The 21828-nt window shown below is 47.3% G+C and overlaps 2 protein-coding genes and 1 long non-coding RNA gene across 7 annotated transcripts; 2 read left to right on the forward strand and 1 right to left on the reverse strand.

Annotated features, from left to right (window-relative positions):
- Positions 1 to 1142: 1142 nt before the first annotated feature.
- Positions 1143 to 1832, reverse strand: LOC145653416 (uncharacterized). The gene is made up of 2 exons (XR_014119693.1): positions 1625 to 1832; positions 1143 to 1381 (listed from the first exon to the last, which is right to left on the reverse strand). It is a non-coding gene; the product is annotated as an uncharacterized LOC145653416 (long non-coding RNA).
- Positions 1833 to 2011: 179 nt separating this feature from the next.
- Positions 2012 to 14685, forward strand: ncoa6 (nuclear receptor coactivator 6). 4 transcript variants are annotated; one of them, XM_081706745.1, is made up of 15 exons: positions 2013 to 2154; positions 3656 to 3964; positions 4270 to 4428; positions 4765 to 4905; positions 5384 to 5506; positions 5590 to 6483; positions 6597 to 6740; positions 6959 to 8384; positions 8500 to 8618; positions 9026 to 12439; positions 12854 to 12901; positions 13058 to 13088; positions 13451 to 13492; positions 13822 to 13973; positions 14159 to 14685. In XM_081706745.1, the coding sequence occupies exons 2-15, from the start codon at positions 3700 to 3702 to the stop codon at positions 14209 to 14211; spliced, it is 7011 nt and encodes a 2336-aa protein (XP_081562871.1). In that variant the 5' UTR covers positions 2013 to 2154; positions 3656 to 3699; the 3' UTR covers positions 14212 to 14685. The 4 variants fall into 4 exon arrangements, with proteins under 4 accessions (XP_081562873.1, XP_081562871.1, XP_026881072.3 ...); XM_027025271.3 differs by having other exon boundaries at positions 4273 to 4428; XM_081706746.1 differs by having other exon boundaries at positions 2045 to 2154; positions 3641 to 3964.
- Positions 14686 to 15100: 415 nt separating this feature from the next.
- Positions 15101 to 21392, forward strand: zgc:114123 (protein spire homolog 1). Of its 2 annotated transcripts, XM_035522268.2 has the most exons (16): positions 15101 to 15968; positions 16045 to 16076; positions 16152 to 16331; positions 16452 to 16577; positions 16842 to 16904; positions 17268 to 17432; positions 17706 to 17786; positions 17993 to 18131; positions 18378 to 18496; positions 18640 to 18685; positions 18823 to 18956; positions 19137 to 19244; positions 19895 to 19962; positions 20042 to 20069; positions 20192 to 20319; positions 20778 to 21392. In XM_035522268.2, the coding sequence occupies exons 1-16, from the start codon at positions 15743 to 15745 to the stop codon at positions 20944 to 20946; spliced, it is 1812 nt and encodes a 603-aa protein (XP_035378161.1). In that variant the 5' UTR covers positions 15101 to 15742; the 3' UTR covers positions 20947 to 21392. The 2 variants fall into 2 exon arrangements, with proteins under 2 accessions (XP_035378161.1, XP_035378162.1); XM_035522269.2 differs by lacking the exon at positions 16842 to 16904.
- Positions 21393 to 21828: the final 436 nt, after the last annotated feature.

Genomic DNA, 21828 nt, shown 5'->3' on the forward strand with positions numbered 1-21828 from the left:
CACATTGTAACAACGTGTCTGTGGGCCACATGCTACACACACACACTGTGTAACAATGCGTCTGTGGGCCATGTGCTGCACACACACACACACACACACACACACACACACACAATGAAACACAATGCAACAGTGGGCCACATGCTGCCCACACACACAATGCAACACAATGTGTGGATGTATACATTTGAATACTGTTCAGAGCGTGTGTGTGTGTGTGTGTGTGTGTGTGTGTGTGTGTATACACTTGAGTGCTAATCAGTGTGTGGTCCAGGCCACAGATGTGTTTACATTATGGTTCTCCACAGTCACACCCTTAACATGCTGTTCACCTTACCTACTGCACACAAGTTCAAAATACTTAATGTGTACATCAAGAAATATTTAATATTAGCTTACTTTTTTCATTTTCTAATGATCTCTGTGATCTGAGCACTAACACCCTGTGAAACTGGACAGATAGTGACCAAAATGATTCGTTTGTTCAAACTACACTGGTGTGCTGTGCTCAGCATGAACCAGTTATATGGAATATTTGAATATCTTGGAGGACTGGGCTGGGAGTAAAAAGTGACATTCAGTTAAGCCCATGTAAAGATTCCTATGGCTGTAACACTGTAAAAATACTTGTAGTGATGGCTAGTTCTCACTCAGAATGCTAAACATTATGTGCTGGTCATTTTAGTGGGTGTGTCATGGTATTGCTGGCTGAAATGTCAAGTTTTTCCTCAGGAAAGATCGAAATCTTTACGGTTGAATAAAGAAAGCAGCTGCTTTTCCCATTAAATGATTGAATTAGTCTTTTAACACCTTTGTGACTGTTGGCATGACTTGTTCTTGTTTTATTTTTGTAGATATTTGCACTAAAGATTTTTTTTTATATAGTTTTTTTTTTCCCTCTGTCTGGGGATCCTCATTCAACTAACCATACTATAAAAGGCAAAATGTTACATTTTTGTATACAGATTTAGTAAAGTGTGTAGTGTTTAAGATTGTATCATGTATTATTTTTTAGTGAGTCAGTTGATAATGTGAGTTGCACTTGGGCAATTGTTTGGCTTGGTAATCGGTACTTTGGCTTGAATCCTGCCTGCCTGATTAAACTGGTGATGTATTTACACAGTGGGAGAGAGGTCCCCAAATCAACAATATAAATGTTTAAATTAAAATGTGCTTTTTTTAAAATGTCACAGTCATTACAACATCCTTGTTCTGCCATCCCAGTATGCCTGAAAGAGTATTGCCTCATATTTGCAACTGTACGCCAGTGTTTTAAAATTTATGATTGTGCGATATTTGTAAAGCTTGAATTTCTTGGTAAGGATCATGAACAAAGAGAAATAAACGCTTTACCTGAATTAAAATGAACGGTCACTCACACCTGTAGAGAATATTTCACTAGTTAGGAAAAAAACAAACATCTGACCTGTTCACTTGAGATGGGAGTGTGAAAAACATATTCACGCACTTTTAACAAACGTTTAGTGACTATAGCCCATTCGTGGCCGTGTAAATCTCGCTATAGTTGGTACGCTTTGGACTACAGTTAAAACAGCCTACGGCTTCCCCACCAAGTGGACTTTTTGTGTGTGTGTGTGGCTGGGAGTCAGCGCGCTGAGCTCACCTTTATAGGACAGCTCCGAGAGCCTCTACCATTAGGCCAATTTGGGGGCATTTTGCGAGCTAGCTACGTTACATAAGAGCAGACTACGTGCAGAATGTTGGAAGCCATCATTTGTAGAAAAACAAATCCGCGCAGATCTTTGTGAAATCTGCAGTACGTACTCAAACGCCCTTGATTCACGAAACGGTCACAGAAAAGACTACAGCCAATTGCCTTCCTTTACACTAGGTGGCACGGCGACATTTCTACGCATACGCAGCCGCCAGTTCCGTAAGATACGGCGTATTCGTAGCGTTGCCGAGGCGAATAGGGCGTTACGGTACAGGGTCCTCATATGTATTCACAGTAAATCACAAACGGTCGTACACTCCGCAAGTCATTTCGTGAATACGGATGCATCTCGATTCAGAAAGAAACCCACTCGCTCAGACTGCGATTTGTAAATCTCTCCCGTTGGCGAGCTGCCGCGTCGCTAGCGCTAGTTAGCATAGACGGCTTTCTTGGAGTCACTTTCCAAATGGACTGATAAGGTAAGGTCCACGCAGCCATGTTTTGACTCGCTTACCGTTACGGTTAGTTCCCGGTTACCGTGGGAATGAGAGCCTCGTCAGACGTTTCGGTGGCCAACGCTACGAGCTAACGCTAGCGGGCTAACTCAGTCCTGCACAGTGACCGAGCTCAGCCCCGTTAGCCAGCGCTGCTAACGCTAAGATATCTGTTTAGATAGCAAGTCAGCTAGCGAGATTAAACCAGCTAACGTTACGGAGCATAAGTCGTTCTCACGAAGAACTAGTTAAATAAACAACTTGGCTAATGTTGCTCGCTAGCTAAACCACTCTAATATGCGTCCTAGCACTAGTTAGCCTGCTCTATGACTGTGAGAGGATTTGTTCTCCGTTTCTGAACAGCTTTGTCATTATTTGTGAAACCGTCGTGTAGCCCGCTAACCTAACCTACCTGAGATGAAAGCTCTCCTCAGACTATACGGCAGTTAGCTTGTGCCGGTCGGTGATGGCTGGCTAATTTAAAGTCTTCGCACTCCACCTGCTTGGTTACTGCGCTTCAGCAGCTACATGCACCCGAGAAGGCTGGCGGCCTATTTCACCATCGGACTGGTTGACTAACACTATTTCACCATCGGACTGGTTGGCTAACGTCACCTCACCATCGGACTGGTTGGCTAACGTTACTTCACCGTCAGACTGGGTAGCTAACCTAATCAGACTGCGTAGCAAATGCTAGCTGTCAAGTCACACGATGCCTCTTTGGCTTGCGGCTGCATCTAAAGTAGTTACCACCTGTTTGCAGTACTGTTGCCAATTCCTGTATTGTACTTTTGGAAGAGGCTGTCGTCCGTGCTGAGGAATAGGTTAGTAGCTTGGAGGTTTTAACCACAAGATGGGAGTTTTCTCTCAACGAAACGACTGCTCTGTGCTTTTTACGTAGCAGTTTAAACAGTGGTGCCTGCTTCTGAACCTTAAAAAGACATGCACAAATGGGGCACCTCCTTGTAATATAGTCTACATTCCTGTTTAGATGCAGAATTTCCATCTTTTAAAATCTGATCATCTCTTTTCCTTAGCCACAGGATAATCTTTATTTTATTTTTATTTTTTTATTTTTTTAATTTTCAGGCCTTATTTTTGTCATATGGTTTTAATGCACATATGCTAACTAAAACCTAGTGGTTATATAAGAGTTTTTTAACCCCTTTTTTTGATGTGTGGCTGAGGAACCCATGTGCTACCATTTGAGTTTTTGTCTATCAATTGAATGGTTCATTCAGTGAAAATATTGGATGTTTGTGTTTGGGCACTAAGATTCTCACTGGCTGTTCAAAGGAGGGGAGTATAATTAAGGCTGTGTGATCAGAATCGAGTTGATTGCTGTTTCTTCTTCAAAGGCGGGCTTATTCTGTTACTGCTCAGTTCTGGTAGTAACGAGTCATGTTATTGTGTTTACTGGTAAATCATAAAGCAACGTGAACTCCTCCTTTTTCCTGGTTGGTTCTGAAAGGGGTTGTTTTTCTAGCCGCAGCAGAGTCTCAGGAGACCGCAGAGCTCTACGTAAGGTCGATGGCACAGCAGCCTGGCCCGTCTGAGACCTCCTGGTGCACAGGATCTCGTGGGGTCCACTTACCCTCGGAGCAGGACTCTGGAGTAGAGGACGGAGATGACTTCTGCAGTCGCAATGGCGAGACCTGCCCGTCTTGGCCTCCGAGTCCACATGTAGAGGATGCCACCACTATTTTTGTTGCTTTCAAGGGGAACTTGAATGACAGTGACTTTCAGGAGAAGCTTGACATCATCTTGAATGGGATGCCTGAGTTGCTTTCCTTGGGTGAGAACACTTCAGGGTTCTTAAGGCCTCAAAACATTTTGTCAGCATATACATATGTAGATCTCTGAAATGCTAACATTTATGATGTCCAATGAGTTAGCACCACTTTTCTACTCTACAACAAGAGATTTGTTTGTGGGATTAACTGAAGTCCAGATCTCAGAAGTGTCCAGGACACATCCTGTCTGTTTCTAATATGTAGTTCCTGTCCTGATTACACCCCCCATTAAGATGGCTCTGCCGCTCGCGTGCCTTTCACCCTGGGACTCTTCATCTACTCATACTGCTCTGTTTGGTTTTTGGAGAAGGTCCTGAGAGGCTGTCACTTCAGCGAGTGGAGCCATGGAACAGTGTGCGCGTCACCTTCAACTTGCCCCGGGAGGCTGCTGAACGGCTCCGCCTCCTCGCACAAAACAACCAGCAGCAGCTGCGAGACCTGGGCATCCTCTCTGTGCAGATAGAAGGTGCGCTGTGGTATTTGCTGGTAGCTTCAACAGTGTCTAGATGAAGAACTGTGTAAACACACTGTCCTCAGTACATCATGTATTTGCCAGCCCATGCATGCTGGCTGTGGAACTCTTTAAAATGAAAGTGTCTGTGTCAAAGTATAAGTGGTGATACTTTCTTTTAAACCTTAATGTGAAAAAATGTTTTAGATCTGGGTTTTTTTTGTTTGTTTGTTTGTTTGTTTAGTTAGTTTGTTTACAGTTAACACTTTGCTTATGAAGTCATGTTGCATTTTTAGCGTGATGTCTGCAAACTGCCGCAGAAGTTGATGGGTCTTTGGTTTATCTACATAGGTGAAGGACCCATCAACGTCGCAGCTGGGCAGAACAGAGGTCAAGAAATGAGGGTGAACGGGCCACTTGTTGCACCTGGCGCACCTGGCACACCTGGTCAGATGAGAATGGATGTGGGCTTCCCCATACAACAAGGCCCTGGTAATTTTACTTAGGAGAATATTAAGGGGGGAAAACTTTAATAATTGAAATGTATATATGTATATTATGTAATTTGTTTGTTTATTTTATAGCTTTTAGTTATTTTAGTTTTCCAAACTGTATCCAGTTATATATTCAAGTTCCAACCTTAATATAAAAATAAAAACCTTCTGTTATTATTTTATACTTACTACCACAGTTATGCAGTGGTCAAAATGCATACTTCTGTCAGAGTGTTTAAGATTGGTCTGCTGCCACAGTGTTAGATCTGTTTGTTAAAGACCAGGTAACTGAAGGAGGCACTGCACAATGCTTTCAAATGTGTAACTTTGTCTTCTGGCAAATGGTAATCATGTTTTCAGTAGGTTGATGTGTGTCCTGACCTTGCTGAATGAGGTTGGGGACCTTGATTGACAATACTGTGTTTTACTCACTGAAGTTCTGTAATCATATTCCATTACGGTTTTAAATGTTTTAGGGGGGATAAGGATGAGCAACCCCTCGATGGTGCCATCTGGACCTGGCATGGCTGCACAGGGTATGGTGCCAGGTAGCAGTGGGCAGATGCATCCAAGAGTGCCAAGACCACCAAACCAAACAGGTGAGAGGGTGACAGAAGTTTGAACTATGACCCTAACCACGTCAGACTGAGCCATTCAGCTGAACATTTTTCTCCTCTACCAGACTCGATGGATCCCATGCTGTCAGGGCTAGCTCTGCAACAGCAACAGCTCCAGCACGCGCAGGTGCCCCACGGTCCCCCCAGTGCCATGGGCCCGCAGGTACCTCACGGTCCCCCCAGTGCCATGGGCCCGCAGGTACCCCACGGTCCCCCCAGTGCCATGGGCCCACAAGGTCACCACCTCCAGACCATCCAAGCAAATCGGCAGCTCAACCCAGCTGCCATACAACAACTTCAACAACAGCAGCAGCAGCAGCAAGCCCAGCTGGCACAACTAGGCGTTGCTCGGGGCCCTTTTAACCCCTCTAGTCAGATGTCTGGCCCTGCTGGCTGGAACCAGATGCCCCCTGGTATGCTTCAGCCACCGCCTGCCCAGGGTGCAATGGGACCAAACTGGAGGAAAGGTCCCCCTCAGGCCCCTATGGGTCAGCGCCCTCCTTCCTTGGCCTCTGTACAAACCCCAAGCCATCCGCCACCTCCGTATCCCTTTGGCAGCCAGCAGGCTGGGCAGGTCTTCAACACCATGGCTCAGCAACAGCAGCAGCAAACCGGGCCGAACCAGTTCGCAGCCCCTCAACCCAAAGGTCCCCAGGGAGTGCCAGGAGTGGTTGGTCAGAGGGCACCTCCTCCCTTGCCTCCTGTGTCTGCTCCACAAAGCAACCTTGCTTCCAAGTCCCCTGGGTCCTCGTCCTCTCCCTTTCAGCAGGGCTCACCCGGAACACCCCCTATGATGGGACAGGGCCCAGGTCAGCTGGGTCCACGTCCCACAACTCCACAGGGGTTCCCACAGGGAGTGGGATCCCCAGGTAGGGCTGTGTTGGGACAGCAGGTTAATGTTCAGCCAGGATTCATGGGTATGCCCCAGCATGGACAGGTTCCCCAAGGTGGCATGGGAGGTATGCTACCTTATTCTTAATATGAAAACTACCCTATTGCTTTTGTAATTAAAGGTATAACTGTAGTGTGTAGTGAAAAGCACTATAAGGGATTTTTGTTGCTGCTGTTCCAGGTATGCAGAAGCGTATGCCAATGGGTTTTCCAAATGTTCCTGTAAGTCAGAGCTTTGTGCAAGGACAGGGTACGGCTAGTGGAGCAGGAACCCAGACCGCTCCAGCACCACAGCTACAGAACACTCAGAATGTGGCACACCCAGGTGGGAATATGTATAATGCTTTGGACCAGTTTCCTTTATGTTTGGCTTTGGGCTAAATTGTAATGTCAGTTGTGATAGACCATAGAAAGCCATCATTTAGTCATCATTGATCTTGATCTCTTTTTGGTTTATAGGTTAAGCAGATTAAGACATCGTAATGTCTTGTTTTTTGTAAGTTTAAAATGTTCTAGAAAGAGTCTAACTCTTATTTGTTACAGGAGTTCAACCTTCAGTCTCAACACCAAACCACATGCAGTCCAGTTCCCTCCACCCTGGTGGAATTGGCCACCACAGCGGAATGGCTCCCCAGACGCCAGCCACCTCATGCGGCACCATGGGGCCGTCTCAGTCAGGCTTGCAAACCCAAGTGATGGGCATGCAGTCACAGCTTCAGACTCCGCCTGCAGTGTCTTCCCAAGCTCAGATGGTGCAAGGCCAGGTTGGGGGTCAGACTGTTTTGTCTCGACCCATGAGCCAAGGTCAGCGAGGAATGACCCCCCCTAAACAAATGATGCCCCCGCAGGGGCAGGGGTTGGTGCAGGGGCAGGGGCACCAGGCTTTATTGATACAGCAACAACAACAGCACCAACAACAACACCACCAACAGCAGCAGCAGCAGCAGCAGCAAAATGTGACAATGGAGCAGATGACAGCCAGCCATATGCAAGGTAACAAGCAGGCTTTTGTACCCAAAGGTCAGCCTGGGGTCATGCAGAGTCCAATGATGCGAGGCCCATCGCCAAATTTGCAAGGTAACATGGTGCAGTTTCAATCTCAGCAACAAATGACTCCACAACAACAGCAGCAAATGGCTCAACTACAGCAGCAACAGCAGCAGATACAGCAACAGCAACAGATACAACAGCAGCAGATACAGCAGCAGCAACAACAGATACAACAACAGCAACAGATACAGCAACAACAAATACAGCTGCAGCACCAGCAGCCACAGCAACAGCAGTTGCCACAGCAACAGCTTCAACAGCAGCATCAGCAAATGGCTCAGCAGTCGCAACAAATCCCAATGAACGGCAATCCCGGCCAAACGTTGGGCATGCATGGCCCTCAGATACGACTTCCAGGACATCATCTGGTCCAGCAGCAGCTACAGCAACAGCAGCAGCAACAACAGCTTCAGCAGAAACAGCAGCAGCATGTGATGCAACACTTACAGCAGCAGCAACAGCAGGCGCCTGGCCAGCAACACCCACATCCGCTGGTAGATGGCAGTGGAGGCACAGGTGACATAGGTCAACAACAAATCCTTCCTGACATGCAAATGCAGCAGCAACAGCAGCAGCAGCAGCAGCAGGGCATGATTGGAGGACCTCAACACATGCAGGTGGGCAATGGCCATTTTCTTGGTCATGGTATGCCCTTTAATCCTCAGTTTGGTGGCCAGATGCCAATGGGTGGACCCTGTGGGCAAACAGGTGTCTTTCCAGTGAGTAAAGATGTGACTCTGACTAGCCCCTTGTTAGTCAACCTTCTCCAGAGTGACATTTCTGCCAGTCAGTTTGGTCCAGGTGGAAAACAAGGAGCCAGTGGGGTTGGTGTTAACCAAGCCAAACCAAAAAAGAAGAAACCACCTCGTAAGAAGAAACCCAAAGTAGGTGAAGGACAGCAATCTGTTGAAGGACATGGGTAAGAGTCCAGTGCATCCTGTACACTTCGTATGCAAGAAACTTTTATGGGACATATTTTAATGATTCCTGTCATGATGTTCAAATAACTTATCCTTTTCTCTCCACTTCTATAGTGGTCTGGATTCAGTTCCTCAAGGAATTGAGGAGTTAGATATGCAAGGGACAGGCACTGATCAAGGAGTCAGTATAGACTCTTCCAACTCAAAACATCCAGAATTCACCAATAGACCAGGTAAGAGAGTCCACGGATGCTGGCCAGTAATAATGTCAGGTCATGATAACCTTGCTGGGCTTCTTAATCTCTTGTGAAATTGTTTGAGAATTTTCAAGTTTTGAGCTCATGACTATATGCTGATTTTTTGGCTTTAACCATCACAATGTTCATGATATTCCTGCAAAATTGTCAGCATGCAGGCTAATAGTGATCACCCTTTATTGTTATCTAGGAATTATTACATGTAAAGTGCACTTGGGTAGTATCTTATGAAAGAACACACAAGTGTGTATTTCATGTGGTGCATGTGATGAACAGGCTTTTTGCCATGTTAATCCCCATGCCTGGTACATTTTATCTTATTTTCACTTAATATTCATTATGTTCTGTACTATTAAATGATTAATAATCTATTCCCATTTTAGGATTCTCTGGCCAGCCAGGAGACCAAAGGGTATTACAACAAATGCCTATTCAGTTCATGTCCCAACAACAACAACAACAACAACAACAACAACAACAACAACAACAGCAGCAGCAGCAGCAGATGCAGCAGCAGTTACAACAGCAGCAGCTGCATCAACAGCAGCAGCTGCATATGCAGGGTATGCAGATTGCCACAGGTCAGTCTGGAACCCCACAAGGACCACAACAAGGACAGCATCAAATCCATCCACATCAACTACAGCCACCACAGCACCTGCAGCAGCACCAGCAACCACAGCAACAGCCACAACAACAAGCACCACCAACAACACAGCAACAGCAACAACAAATGATGATGCTTAAAATGCAACAGGAACAAGCAAAGAACAGAGTTCCTCTTCAACAAGGCGGACATCCCGCCAGAAATCTGGTGAATCCTAGTGATCCCGCACAGAGAATGCCTGTGTCCCAACACAGCAGCATGCCAGTGATGATTAATTTACAAGGACATGGTGGTGTCCCTCCTTCTCCAGATAAAGCTAGGGGGATGCAGCCAATGGTGAACTCGCAGCTAGCTGGAGCAGGAAGGAGAATGCCCCATCCAGACATTGGACAAGGGAACCCAGGAATGGCAACAGAGGAAACATCAGGGGCTCCTAACTTGCAGGACAGGGCATCAGTAGAAATGACACCATCTCAAGCTGGGAATGGCAGCCAACAAAATGTTGTTAGCCAAGGTCCTAATACTCACTTGTTAAAGTCTGTGCCTTCATCGATGCCTCAGCAACCAGGAGCTAATGCACAGCAGCAGCAGTCCCAGCAAGTAGCACCAATCGCCAGCTCACATAATCTTCACTTTCCCAGTGCCCCTTCAACTTCGCAAACCTCTCGCCCCAAGACCCCAAACCGAGCAAGTCCTAGACCTTATCACCATCCTCTGACCCCCACCAACCGTCCGCCCAGTACTGAGCCTTCAGAGATAAATCTCTCTCCGGAGAGACTGAATGCATCGATCGCTGGCCTTTTCCCTCCTAAGATTAACATCCCTCTGCCACCCCGACAGCCTAACCTAAATCGAGGTTTTGATCAGCAGGGTCTAAATCCCACCACTCTAAAAGCTATTGGACAGGCTCCACCAAGCCTAACGTCCCTTACAAACAACACTGCTACCAGTGGCAATAATAACATCCAGCAGCCATTTATTACAGGTGGTGGTGTAGCAAATGTAGGTGGGAAGCAAGAAAAGCCGCCTGGAGGGGCTCAGGCTAAGCGGGCCAGTCCCAGTAACAGTCGACGATCTAGTCCTGCCTCAAACCGGAAAACGGCCACTCCGAGCCCAGGAAGGCAAAAGGGGACAAAGAACCCTCTAACTTCACCATCACATCAACAACAAATGACCGGGTCCCAAACGACGACGACTGGTTCTTCGGTGCCGCCCAGTACCAGTGCACCCATGCCATCTGTAGGCACTCTAGAGCAACAACAGAGCCTAAATCCTCTGCAGACGCTGGCTAGTAATTCTGATGCAGTGAGGGACAGCCAGGGCCAAGCAACACAGCCAGAACAGCGTCAAATAGTCCAGGCGCCAAGGGATCAATCCGCTCTCAGAATGGCAAGTCCGCGGGTACCATCTCAGGAACTAAAAAGTCAAGAGCCCGGTAATGTGCTTGAGCCTCCGTTATCTGACGAGATGCACCAACCTCAGAATCCACCACCACAGGAGCTTGGCTCTGTAATTTCACCAGGCTTCACGGATGCCCCAACATCCCTCAATCAGTTGTTGGACAAGACAAACCCTCCATCCTTGTCCATGAAACCACCCAAAGTCACTCCTACAGGAGGTGGAGAACTGGTGCAAAAAGAGAGCCCTCGATCTTTAGCAGATCAAGAATGCCAACATAAGCCTGGTAACCTGCAGAACATTGAAAGTGGGCATACTTTACCTGTTGGTGAACCTGAACAAAAGCCCAAGGTTGCCTCTATGCCAAGTCCAAATTTGGTCCAAAGTAGTAGTCCCAGCTGTCAGTCACCCTGTGTAGTATCCAGCGTTAGTTCCACTTTGCTTATTAGTCCTGCCACAAGTTCTTGCCCACATCCCAACCCTTCTGTTAGTCCAAGTCCCAATGCTAAGTCTATGGCAAATATGTCACAGACAGTCCTGCAGAGACCCACATCATCTGGACCCACTCAAAATAAGATAACGGTCTTTGTGACATCCAATGCTATTAGTTCTGCTGCCAGCACTGCATCTGCAGTGCCCCCAGTCACAGCCTCTACAGTGCCCAGTAAGAACATAAGAACCCCAGAAATGCGCCAATCCACTCCCACTCAAACCCGACCTCCCCAGTTCATTACCGCACCCGTGTTCATCAACCCGATATTTCAAGTCTCAACTGCTTCTGTCTCATCAAGCCCCAATGTGGTGTCTCCATCTGTCACTGTGGTAAGGCCCATACAAGTGCCTGCAAATATTCAGCTCGCTACTGCTCCAGTTTCAGCTACGGCTTCTGTTCCAGCACCTGTCGCTATGGCAACACCGCCTTCTGCTGTAAGCATTGCTACTAGTCAGCAGGGCCGCACTATGATTGGACAAATACAAGTGCAAATGTCTGCAAGTCAGGCTTCCCCAATAACCACAGTCGCGCTCCCTCAGCAAACAATCCCTGGAATTCCGATGCAAGAGAGCACTTCTGATGCTTCTGCCTCAAAACCGAGCGCCATGGGACAACCGTCTCTCCAGTCCGGCTCGTCCACGTGCGTGTCTTCGTCCTTTCAGATATCACTGTCCTCTCCGCCTGTCTGCTCTAGCCCAGGCGCTGCATCCATTGCTCGCAGGAGTCCCCTCTCACCAACAGTAACCATCACCAAGAGTGGTCAAGTCCAGACAGTTTTGAGCAAGACGTCCATTCCCCAAAGTGGTGACAACCATCAGATGCAACAGCAGGGTACAACCCAGGCAGGAAAAAACGCAGACATCACGTCGCAGGTCTCTTCTCGTGTGATTACAACCGAATCCCTTTCCTGTCAACAGCCTCCTCCCACAACCGTCTCTTCTGCACAAACAACACTTCAGCAAATAGCACCAGCACCCCCAGTTCCTTCCCCTGCACCTGCACAGATCCCTGCACAAGTTTGTTCCTCTTCTCCCACACCTAAGCCTTCTGGGTCCACCGGTACTGTCACGGTACCTCTGGCCAGTCCTATTACCACTTCACCCCCCACTAGTGAGTCTGCAGCAGCACTTCCACCACCTCCTACTGTCCCGGGGAACATTGCACCTTCCACCGGCCCTTCAGTAGTGTCGTCTCCACCGCTCCCTGTCATGGAGCAGACACCTACTGCAGCAATGGAGATGACATTGCCTGGCCCAGTAGAGTCTGTGGAGGCCTCTGCAGAAGTGTCAAATCTCTCAGGTATTTACATTTTTCTGGGATGGAAAATATTTTTCCTTCGTTCCTGTAGAAGTCCTGTTCACACAGCAGCCACCGGACAGTCTTGTAGGTGTACGGTTAAGAGTCAGTGAGTAAGAGTGGGCAGTGGTAGCACAGTGGTTAAGTTACTTGACTTGTAATTGGATGGTTGCTGGTTCAAGCTTCACTGGCATGTTCCCACTGTTGGGGCCCTGAGCAAGACCCTTAACCCTCAATTACTCAAGTTGTACTGAGTCATAATTGTAAGTCGCTTTGGATAAAGGCATCAGCTAAATGCCATAAATGTAAGAGTATGTAGCCTAACCGTTGTTTGTGTTGGCCATCGTTTTGTTGTGTGTGCAGTGTTGTAATACTTTTTAAAGTTTTAAAGACTTTGGTTGTATCTTCTAAATCCAGCCGAGCCTGATGTTACCCAGGAAGAACAGCGTTTGAGTGACCAGCCTGGTAAACAGCATAAACATCTAAACACAGTTAACATGATCACACAGTCACCACAATAACAAATAATATTTGCACAATTGTGTAAAGATCCTGCTTTTGCTTACCTGAAGCTGTGGTAGCTGAAGGCAGTAATCTGTGTATGTATATTTTTTCTTTAAGGAGAGGCAGCCACGTCTGTGGCAGAACAGGGGTAAGACAAAATCTCAAATTTTAAACAGCTAAAAATCTATCAGGCATTAACCTTTCATTCTAATGTCATAATCGTCTGCTTTCACCCTTTCACAATAACCACCGTCTCACTTTTGTGTTCACACTCTAATGTCTAACCGTTTCTGTAACTTGTCTTTTTGTCTAATTCTTGAACTTCAGTCCGTATGTTGTTATTCACTCTGATTGGCCGATCTTATTTCATGGGAATCACTAACTTTGGTGTCACAATCATTGAGCTCATTCTTTGACCGAATCACAACTCAAATTTGGGGATTAAGGAAAAAAAACCATTGTTGTCCAGCATCAAAGCAGTTTACCGCTGTTTTTCCACTTCTATAACAGATGGGCAAAGAAAAGAAAGACGCCCATCGACTTAGTCCCAAGGTATGTATATACCACACCTGTAGATCACAAGAGTGTGTGATCACAAGAGTGTGTGCTCGGGCCAGTGGCCCGGGAGCAAACACGGCCGTGAAGAGGACGGACATGATCTGTGCTAGATGAGGAAAAACAGCAAGTATCAGTACTCTCTTGTAAAGGGGCCCCTTTTGCTAGTATAATCCATGTCCAGCCTTAGACCCACTGATACCGATGACCAGGCGCTGCGTGTTGACTGCTACCTAAGAGTACAGCGCGCACTGTACTCTAGCTTGAAAGACCACGCCTCGGGCAGACTCGCGCGACTCTGCCTCACCACTGCAGTGCTCTTTCAGGGATACGAGGGCCAGCACCGAAAAGGCGAAAGGGCCCAGCCGTCGGAGCTCGCGGGCAGAGAAGGACGCCGAGGAGGAAATGTCCGACAACGGGCAGAGAAAGAGGGCGGCCAGACCTGGGTCGGCATCTTCCAACACAGGGAAAGTCGCAGGTGAGGTGTCCGGCCAGCACACTCGGCTGGCTTTTTTTTTAAAGGTTGGAGTGTGTTGCGGTTGGTTTTTGGAACCACAAACGCAAACAAACTGATTGCCACGTTCAGACTGCATGCAAAGAAATGCAGCCAATTGTGTTTAACCCAGATGATCAGACCCTGACTTCCTCTCTCGTGTTTTTTAGAATCGAACACTGGTGCCCCTCCCACACAGGCAAAGAGGAGGAAGTCCAAATGAATGAAGCTTAACACACCTGTGAAACGTACTTTTGTTTTTCTTCTTTGAACTGTTTTATCTGCTGTTTCTCCTGGTAATCATGTCTGATAACCATGTACAGAAACCTGTTTTTAAAAAATAATGTTTTTGTCCCTTGCTACTAAGTAATCTATTTAGAATTGTGTGTATGGTGTGTGTCATGTTTTTATTGTATGCTGGATTAATCATGAACCCTGATAATACAATTATGTCCATTGTATAATAATATTGCAGAATTGGATTAAATTTTCTACTTCTCGTCCCTTTACACGGTTCAGTAATTGACTGCACACTTCTCATCTCCCTATTATAATGCTATATTTTGATCATAATGTCCGGTAGCTAAGTGTTTGTTTTTTTTCTTGTGTAGGCTATAATCTTTCACACACCCTTCTAACAAGAATCTCAGTTATGAACCAGAAACGGAAAATAAAAGCTTGATTTCATAAGTGGTCACAGTTGCTATAATCTGAATGTTTTGTTTTGTAGTGAATAATCGCGCTTGCATATAAAATGCTGATGTCGCAAGGTTGGACGTTTCATATGTAGTTATAGCTAAGATCTGCCACACTCACTCACTTGTTTGATTGCAGTTCGATCTAACCTACGTTCAGGTACAGTTTTAAAAGATCTTAAATCAGCCTGAACCATGTTTTAATCCTTGTCGGACGGAGAGTTTGATGCAGGCTGCCACACGTGTATCATGTAAATAATAATAAAAAACCCAAAACAAAAGGGTCTCCACAGGGACCAGATCCAGGGGTGGTGGAGAAAACAAAAGATCAGAAGAACACCAAAAGTGTTACAATAAAGGGTCTGTGTCTGGGGTCTTCCTTTTATCCCTGCACTTTTCCCGTAGAGGGGTGCTAAGTGCTGCTCATTACTTTCATCACATTGCTCTCCCACATCCTCAGAAGTACTTGGGATAACGCCACTGTTCCTTGAGCTTCTTGCTCAGGCTTCGCTGCCGTGCTGTCCTCATCCCAGGGTGGGATCCCAGCTCAGCGCTCCGCCTCATGCAGCTCACACTCAACGTTAGGATGGCTCCAGCCCATGCATGTGTTCAAGGGGTACGGAAGGGACAGGCGCACGTAAAGACGGAGGATAACGGAAAAGCGCAGCGCTGGGTTGGTTTTAAAAACGGACACGCTTGCACGTGGAGAGCGCCGTCGCGTCATGAAGGGGGCGTTTACCGTCGCGAAGGCAGAAAGTGGTGTCGCGCGTGCTAACCGGGCTACACGCGTGTCTCCGGTCCACCGGGCTTCCGTGAACGGGTGAGTGGGCGTGAGCTGGCGGGTCTGCGCGCGCTTAATTAGAGCTCGTAGCAGGTGGCGGCGGTTACGCTTATAACGGCCTGTTGCGTAAGAGGGCGCGTTTTCCGCCTTTATTTGGTTCGTGGCCTCCGGATTCATGAGATCTTTAGATCGCTGCGTATTCACGCACACAGCCTGAAATATTTCTTACTCGAGACGCAGGTGTGGTTATTATCTAAAGCGGCCGCGCGCCTACTATAATGGAGCGGAACGGTTCGGCACCCGGCGCGTGTCAGATCTCGTTGAGCGACATCCTCGCGCTGCAGGGCAGGCCCGCGTGCGAGGAGGAGGCGTGGGCGCTGTGCTACCAACTCTGCTCGCTCCTGGAGCCCGGCTCGTGGAAGACTCTGCGCGTGCCGGGACCTGATGGGGTTTTATTCTCCAGCGACGGCAGAGTCACGCTCAGGACGGACGGCGGCGAGACCGGTGAGCTCGCTCAACGGTGCGCGTGTCCCCGCCGCGCTCGGCGTGCTGACATTCTCGTTTGTTCTTTTCGCAACAGGCGAGCAGTTCGTGATCGAGACTGAGGATCAGGTAAGCCGCCGCTCGCGGTTCTCAGGCACCCGAGGAGCTCGTGGAACCGGGGGAAACTGGGTGTTGTTTTGACAGACTGTGGACTACGTGGGCCGTCTGGTCTACTCCTGTCTGGACTGGGGCCTTGGAGCAGACGTAGAGAGGGAGCTAAATGAGACACTGGAGCTGCTCGTGTGTCAGATGACCAAAGTAAACATCAGCCTGGGCGCAGAGCACTGCCTGCAGCCCGTGTGCAGCATCTCCGAGGTCCTGCAGGTACGCCACGAGTCTGCAGACACGTGTTTAGTTCCAGGACCCAAACAAATGACCTCACGCTGGTGTTGCGTGTACAAAAAATGCAAAAACGGAGTAAGCTTTGATTTGATGCTCTTGTAGGTGTGCGAAGAGCGTCTTTATAAACCGAGCCATGCAGCTCAACACTACCAACAAGTGTGCGCCATGTTGTACTCGCACACCGTTGAGCTGTGCCACTGTCTCCAGATTATTCAGCAGACCAGAGAGGTGAGGGCACGTTTGACTGCTGTTCCTGAATTTGGTCTGTAGACGAAGACTAAACTATAAACAACCTAATTCTGCCTGGGCTCGTGTAAGGGGACAAGCTTGTGGGACGTCCCATTACCGTCCGGGAAGGTGCTGGATGTTCTAACCCTGTTTACCTGTTTCAAAACCGTCATACTGCGCATCGCATCTAGAAGCAATTACATTTAGGGGTGTCTGTCTTTTTGGATTTGGAGGGAATTGTTGACATTTATTTGCTGTAAACAGAGTGTGCAGAAAATGATCCTGGAATCAGAGACCAGCCTCTTGCCTTTTACGACCACTAAGTGGGTAAGCAATTGGACTGTTTCCTGAGTCAACAAGTCTGATTCATGAATTCTGAAAATTTCTTGTTAGTTTTGTTTCTAGGGCCCAAGTGCCTTGTTCTTGTACTTTTAGAGTAAATTTCAAAGTTTACTTCACACAAAGTTGAACAAGGATCATGGTGCTTTACAGCTATCAGGCACTGACCTGTGCTGCATTTGCATAACTGTAAAGAAACCAATTTTGCGAGAGCTGGTTTACATGTGATGGGGTACAAGTTAATGACATTTATATAAACATGCAGAGCAATAATTTAGGAAATGCAGATATCTTTTAATTTAGAAATATTGGGGTTCTTCTCCCTGTATACCTTGACTGACTGGCATCTAGGAATTTGCATGGAAGAATCTGGTAGAGGAGTTCAGCAGGGGTGTTGTCTTGCGCCCCCTTAAGGCCTCGCTAAGCACTAGCGCCCGTCCGCCAGCAGACCGGTCCCCCTTTAACCAGCTGCTGCAGGACATCCAGCGCAGACGCTACAGTCTCCGCAAGGTCCCGGTGAGTAGTGCCACCTGTCTGTCTGGAGATGAACTGTGGGGTGGTTCAAACTGCATGACTTGGAAAAATGCCTCGTGTCTTGGAATGTTCACCAGTTTCTCAATATCCAGTTCTGTTTCAACGGTCTCGCAAGCCTTTATGTTGATTAACACATGGGTGTAACATTTACTAGGACGGTGTATAAACCGTGCATGAGCTTGACTGCGGCCTCGGGTGGCCGTGGAACGGTTTTGGTTTGTAAAAATGGAGATGTGAGACTGCTCTTGCCAACAGGCAGTGGGGCACGGCCAACGGAGAGTCGACCCCCACCAGGCTCTTCTGGAGGTCATACGCTCGGGCCCCAAGCTGCGGCCGGTGCGTTACTGGGCGTTGCACGCCTCGCGATTTCTGTGACGCTTGGTTCTGAACCCTCAGTGCTTGCTCAACACTTGCTGCGTTCTGTAGGTCAAGTATTCTAAGTCTAAAAAGTGGTAAAGTAATATCGGTTTCTTTAAATTTGCAAGCTGCTGCAGATGGAGCTCGTTTTAGAAGATGAATCTTTTTGCCTCTCTTTCTCTTAGGTCTCTGAGCGAAGCCTTAAACCCAGAACCCAAAACCCTGAACAGGAGACAAGTCTGCATGAGCTGCTCATGCGTGAGATTCGCTCAGTGGACCCGGTGAAGCTACTGTCCTCGCACAAGAGACGGCAGTCCTGCAAAGGTACACAGCTATACTGATGTCTTCCCTAGTTCCAGCCCTGGGGATCCAACGCTCTGTACAATATCCGCAATGTCAGACTCCCTTCACCAAGCCCAAGAAGGGCTTGAAGTGACAATATGGTGCGTTCTGTTGAACGAAAACCCAGAGGCGTTTGTGGTCAGCAATTGGATGTAGGAGTGTGACCGTGTTTGAGGATCATCTGGAACGGTAGTAAGTGGCTCCTTCTGTCTCGGTGTGTGTGGTTAGTGCACAGCTGCTCACATGTGAACTCCCTCATGACCATCTGCGAAGACTCTACAAACGAAGAGGCTTCGTTCATTCTGAATCCTGTTCCCCACCCCAGCCACCAGGGGGTGCCGGCCCAGGTAAGGCCGAGCAATCATGACTAATGACATGGATGGAATGATTGACTTTCGATGTCAGACGTGTATAGCTGTTGACATTTGGGCCAGTTATTCAAGAAAGTATTAAAGTTGTGGAAGGTCTCCAACGTGGCTGGTTTCTACAGGGTGGAGAGTGTAAAGGTGTTATTCCCCAACAAGACAGTTTTACAGGTAATGGTCACAGTTTTGTAAAAGTTCACCTTGGACTGAAATAAGCATGCCAGTATGGAGGTGTAAGATTCACCACATGACGTGTGGATGCTGTCTTGGGGTGTGTGGGCACGCACATCTGTCTGTCCACCTTCTAGGTTCTGCTGATGGATATCTGAAGTTCTTCCCTGCCCTGTCTTCAACTCCGCAGAATCCGTCTCTGGGATGCAGGCTTTCCCACAGAAAGCGCCGGGCAAGATCCTTCGCAAGTTGCCGGGACCTTTGCCAGCTCGTGTGTTCTCCTTGTTTGTCTTTTTGTTCTTTGGGGTATTTTCAGGTGTCTGTTTCCACTGGGTATTTTCAGTGTCTCTGGGTATCTTGACCTCCCAGTGACTGCTCTGCACGTGCTTAGAGTTTGTGTGTTCAGACTGTGAGGTTATTGAGCTGTGATGTTGGTCATTCTTGTTGAAAGGCTCCGAAAAGCAGGGCTTGTGTCCCCATGACGATTGCTGATGTCATTAACATGCACTACGCCAAGGAAGGAAAGTTGAAGACCATGGCTTGCGAGGTGAACTGGCGGGTAAGTGGGTGCAATGGGTGGGGCCTCACTGGACAAGGTGTTATACTGGATGTTCAGATGGAAACATGCAGCATCTGAAGGCTTCCTCGTGTAGCGTGGCTAACCTTTCATTGCCAAAAAGGTCCTGAAACTCCATGAGAAGTACTAGAATGCTTTCGGTTCACTGTCAATAAACGGGAAACTCCAGTCTAGTCCAGACCCTCTCTGACTTATTTTATGAACATCGTTCAGTCCTGTAAGCTCCAGTGCTTTTTGCTTGGCTAACGCTCAAACCCTTGAAGTGACTCCAGCACGAACATTTAGGGAAGACACTAGTGTGTCTGGTCTCCCCATGAATGGCTGACGGTGCAGTACGGCACCAGAGGTGTTCACACATGAACCTCACAAAATCCATGACCAGGTTTTGGGGTTGGTCACCTGTGGTTAATGAAATGCAAGGGTTTGTTTCACGATATGAGCTGCAGGTTCCACAGTGTCCCAAATCTCTTGGCCCTCAGGAGGTGTGGCATAGTAGCAACCTTTCCGTTCACGATCGGAGTTTGCAGAAAAGTTGAGCTCAAGTGGAATGCTTCTGTATGTGGTGTATGGCTGCATGACTGATGGCAACTTTTGCCTGTAAAATAAATTAATGGCCTCTCTTCTTTCCCTAGGTTTGTTCATGTTGTAAGAAAAAGAGTGTGTATTTCACCTGGCACATGGTGTGTTCTCTCTGCAGTAGGTATGAGTCCATCTCTGTTTAAACCAGATGTGCCGAGCTTGGTGCATGCAAAGCTATTTATGGCCTGTTTTGTTGATAGGATTGTGTGTCCAGAGTGCTGTGTGGAGGTAAGTTGTTTTGGTTTAATCAGTTTCACTTAACAGATCATGGAGGAAGACTAGATGTCAGCACGAATGATTAATTTGATGTCCTCGTATGAATATTCATGCACCTCTCTTCTCCTCCAAAGATGCGTTTGCCGTTTAAATGGTGCGTGAACCTTCCTTTAAGCTTCTTTAAGAAGATTGTGTTGAATAAAGAAAGCAAACGTAGCCAGAGAAAGTTCTGGAACGAGCGCTGGTCCTGGGACCCCTTGTGGTGAGTTACCATTACAAATGTCCATACACACCCCTTATGCATGTCTGGGGTTGTAAGATGACGTGGCACACAATTACCAATGTCCATGAAGAGGATGTGGTGTATTTAAACTCCCGCTCCTACTCAGAGCTGTGAGGGTGACCGGCCGGTGACGTGAGGAACCATGTTTATTGTGGAGGCTCTTGCATATCTGAGCCCCAAGCATTTCCTACCATTTACACTTAAGCATTTAGCTGGCACTTTTATCAAAGTGACTTTAGTTCTGACTGAACACAACTCGAGTAATTGAGGGTTAAGGGTTTTGTTCAGGGGCCCAACAGTGGCAACGTGGTGGGACTTGAACTGGCAACCTTCTGATTACTAAATACACACGACTACTGAATAGTTTGATTGGTAGTAGTGTTTGACTCGTCTGCTCAGTCACCTTCATTCATGGTGCGTGTGTCTCTGGTGTTCAGGGTCCCTCTGGTTCTAGAGTCTCCTGTTCCCACATCCGCCGGTCCACACAGCCTGGCTATGAGGGGCTGGCACAGTCAGGCTGTCTGCATAGGCTGTAAGGGCCTTCTGCTCCAGGCTTTGGACTCTGTGCTGTCCCGTTACCCAATCAGAAACCATCAGGAGGTATGACTGCCTGGCTAGCAGTGGGCTGAGTTCTGACCCAAGTTCTTCCCCCGAGTTCTCCCTTTCACTTTGTTCTGACCCAGCAGTTCAGTGTGCTGTCGCCACTGTTCCGAACCTGTTCGGGCATATGGACCCTGAAAATGGATGCTGGGCCAATATTTTTGGTTTTTTTTTTCCCCCCTTTTTGTAGTATTTCTTATGAGTGATTGATTGGATGGGCTGTTTTGTTGTTGTTGTTGTTGTTTTAACTTCCACACCTGATGAAAGCTTTACAGGCTCCATCGGCACTGTTCCTTTAGCTACGTCACTGCATGTGTTTGTATTGTTGTTGACGGCTGGAAATTCACAGCGGCATTCACTCATGGCAGCGTTCGAGTTCTATTTAAAATGTCTTTTTAAAAAAATTTTTTTTTAGTCCTTTAGAATGGAAATAAATATTTAATCTTTTCATATGGGGTGTACTGTCTGCTTTCTTGCAATGCTGTTCTGTTTCTGCCTGTACATGCAGTAAAGGGAGCTGTATTTAAACACCGTCTTACACACACAATATGTTTTGTAGTGGTTACACATGGCAAAGCTGTTTACAATCTTAAAGTAATATGTAGGAATATGTGCATTAGTATTTGCTTATAGTTTGACTTACTAATGCTTTATTTTAGAAAACCTTGCTCCACATGGAGGACTGGTTCCAGTCCGACACCAGTAAGCTGTAATGGTTTGCACAGCTCTCATTAAAAAGCTCATTGGACCTTTTTGGGTTGCAGACAAAAATTGTCATCTCTGCCAGTTTCTAGAAAACACTTTCGTCAAAAACTGGTACAGGAAGATATTTATGTAGGACAGACCACTAGAGAAGGAAGACGCCTGATCAGCAACGCCTCCTCCTTT

The sequence above is a fragment of the Electrophorus electricus genome, chromosome 24 (genome assembly GCF_041902795.1).
Source record: "Electrophorus electricus isolate QZ-2024a chromosome 24, ASM4190279v1, whole genome shotgun sequence".
Lineage (NCBI taxonomy): Eukaryota > Metazoa > Chordata > Actinopteri > Gymnotiformes > Gymnotidae > Electrophorus > Electrophorus electricus.

Excerpts from the sequence above, each read along its gene's own strand:
- ncoa6 (XM_081706745.1), top strand. The coding sequence starts at position 3,700 with ATGGCACAGCAGCCTGGCCCGTCTGAGACCTCCTGGTGCACAGGATCT. Across the intron at positions 12,440-12,853 it reads AGAAGTGTCAAATCTCTCAG|CCGAGCCTGATGTTACCCAG; the intron begins GTATTTACATTT and ends TTCTAAATCCAG. Across the intron at positions 12,902-13,057 it reads GCGTTTGAGTGACCAGCCTG|GAGAGGCAGCCACGTCTGTG; the intron begins GTAAACAGCATA and ends TTTTTCTTTAAG.
- zgc:114123 (XM_035522268.2), top strand. The coding sequence starts at position 15,743 with ATGGAGCGGAACGGTTCGGCACCCGGCGCGTGTCAGATCTCGTTGAGC. Across the intron at positions 19,245-19,894 it reads CTTGCGAGGTGAACTGGCGG|GTTTGTTCATGTTGTAAGAA; the intron begins GTAAGTGGGTGC and ends TTCTTTCCCTAG. Across the intron at positions 20,070-20,191 it reads GTCCAGAGTGCTGTGTGGAG|ATGCGTTTGCCGTTTAAATG; the intron begins GTAAGTTGTTTT and ends TCTCCTCCAAAG.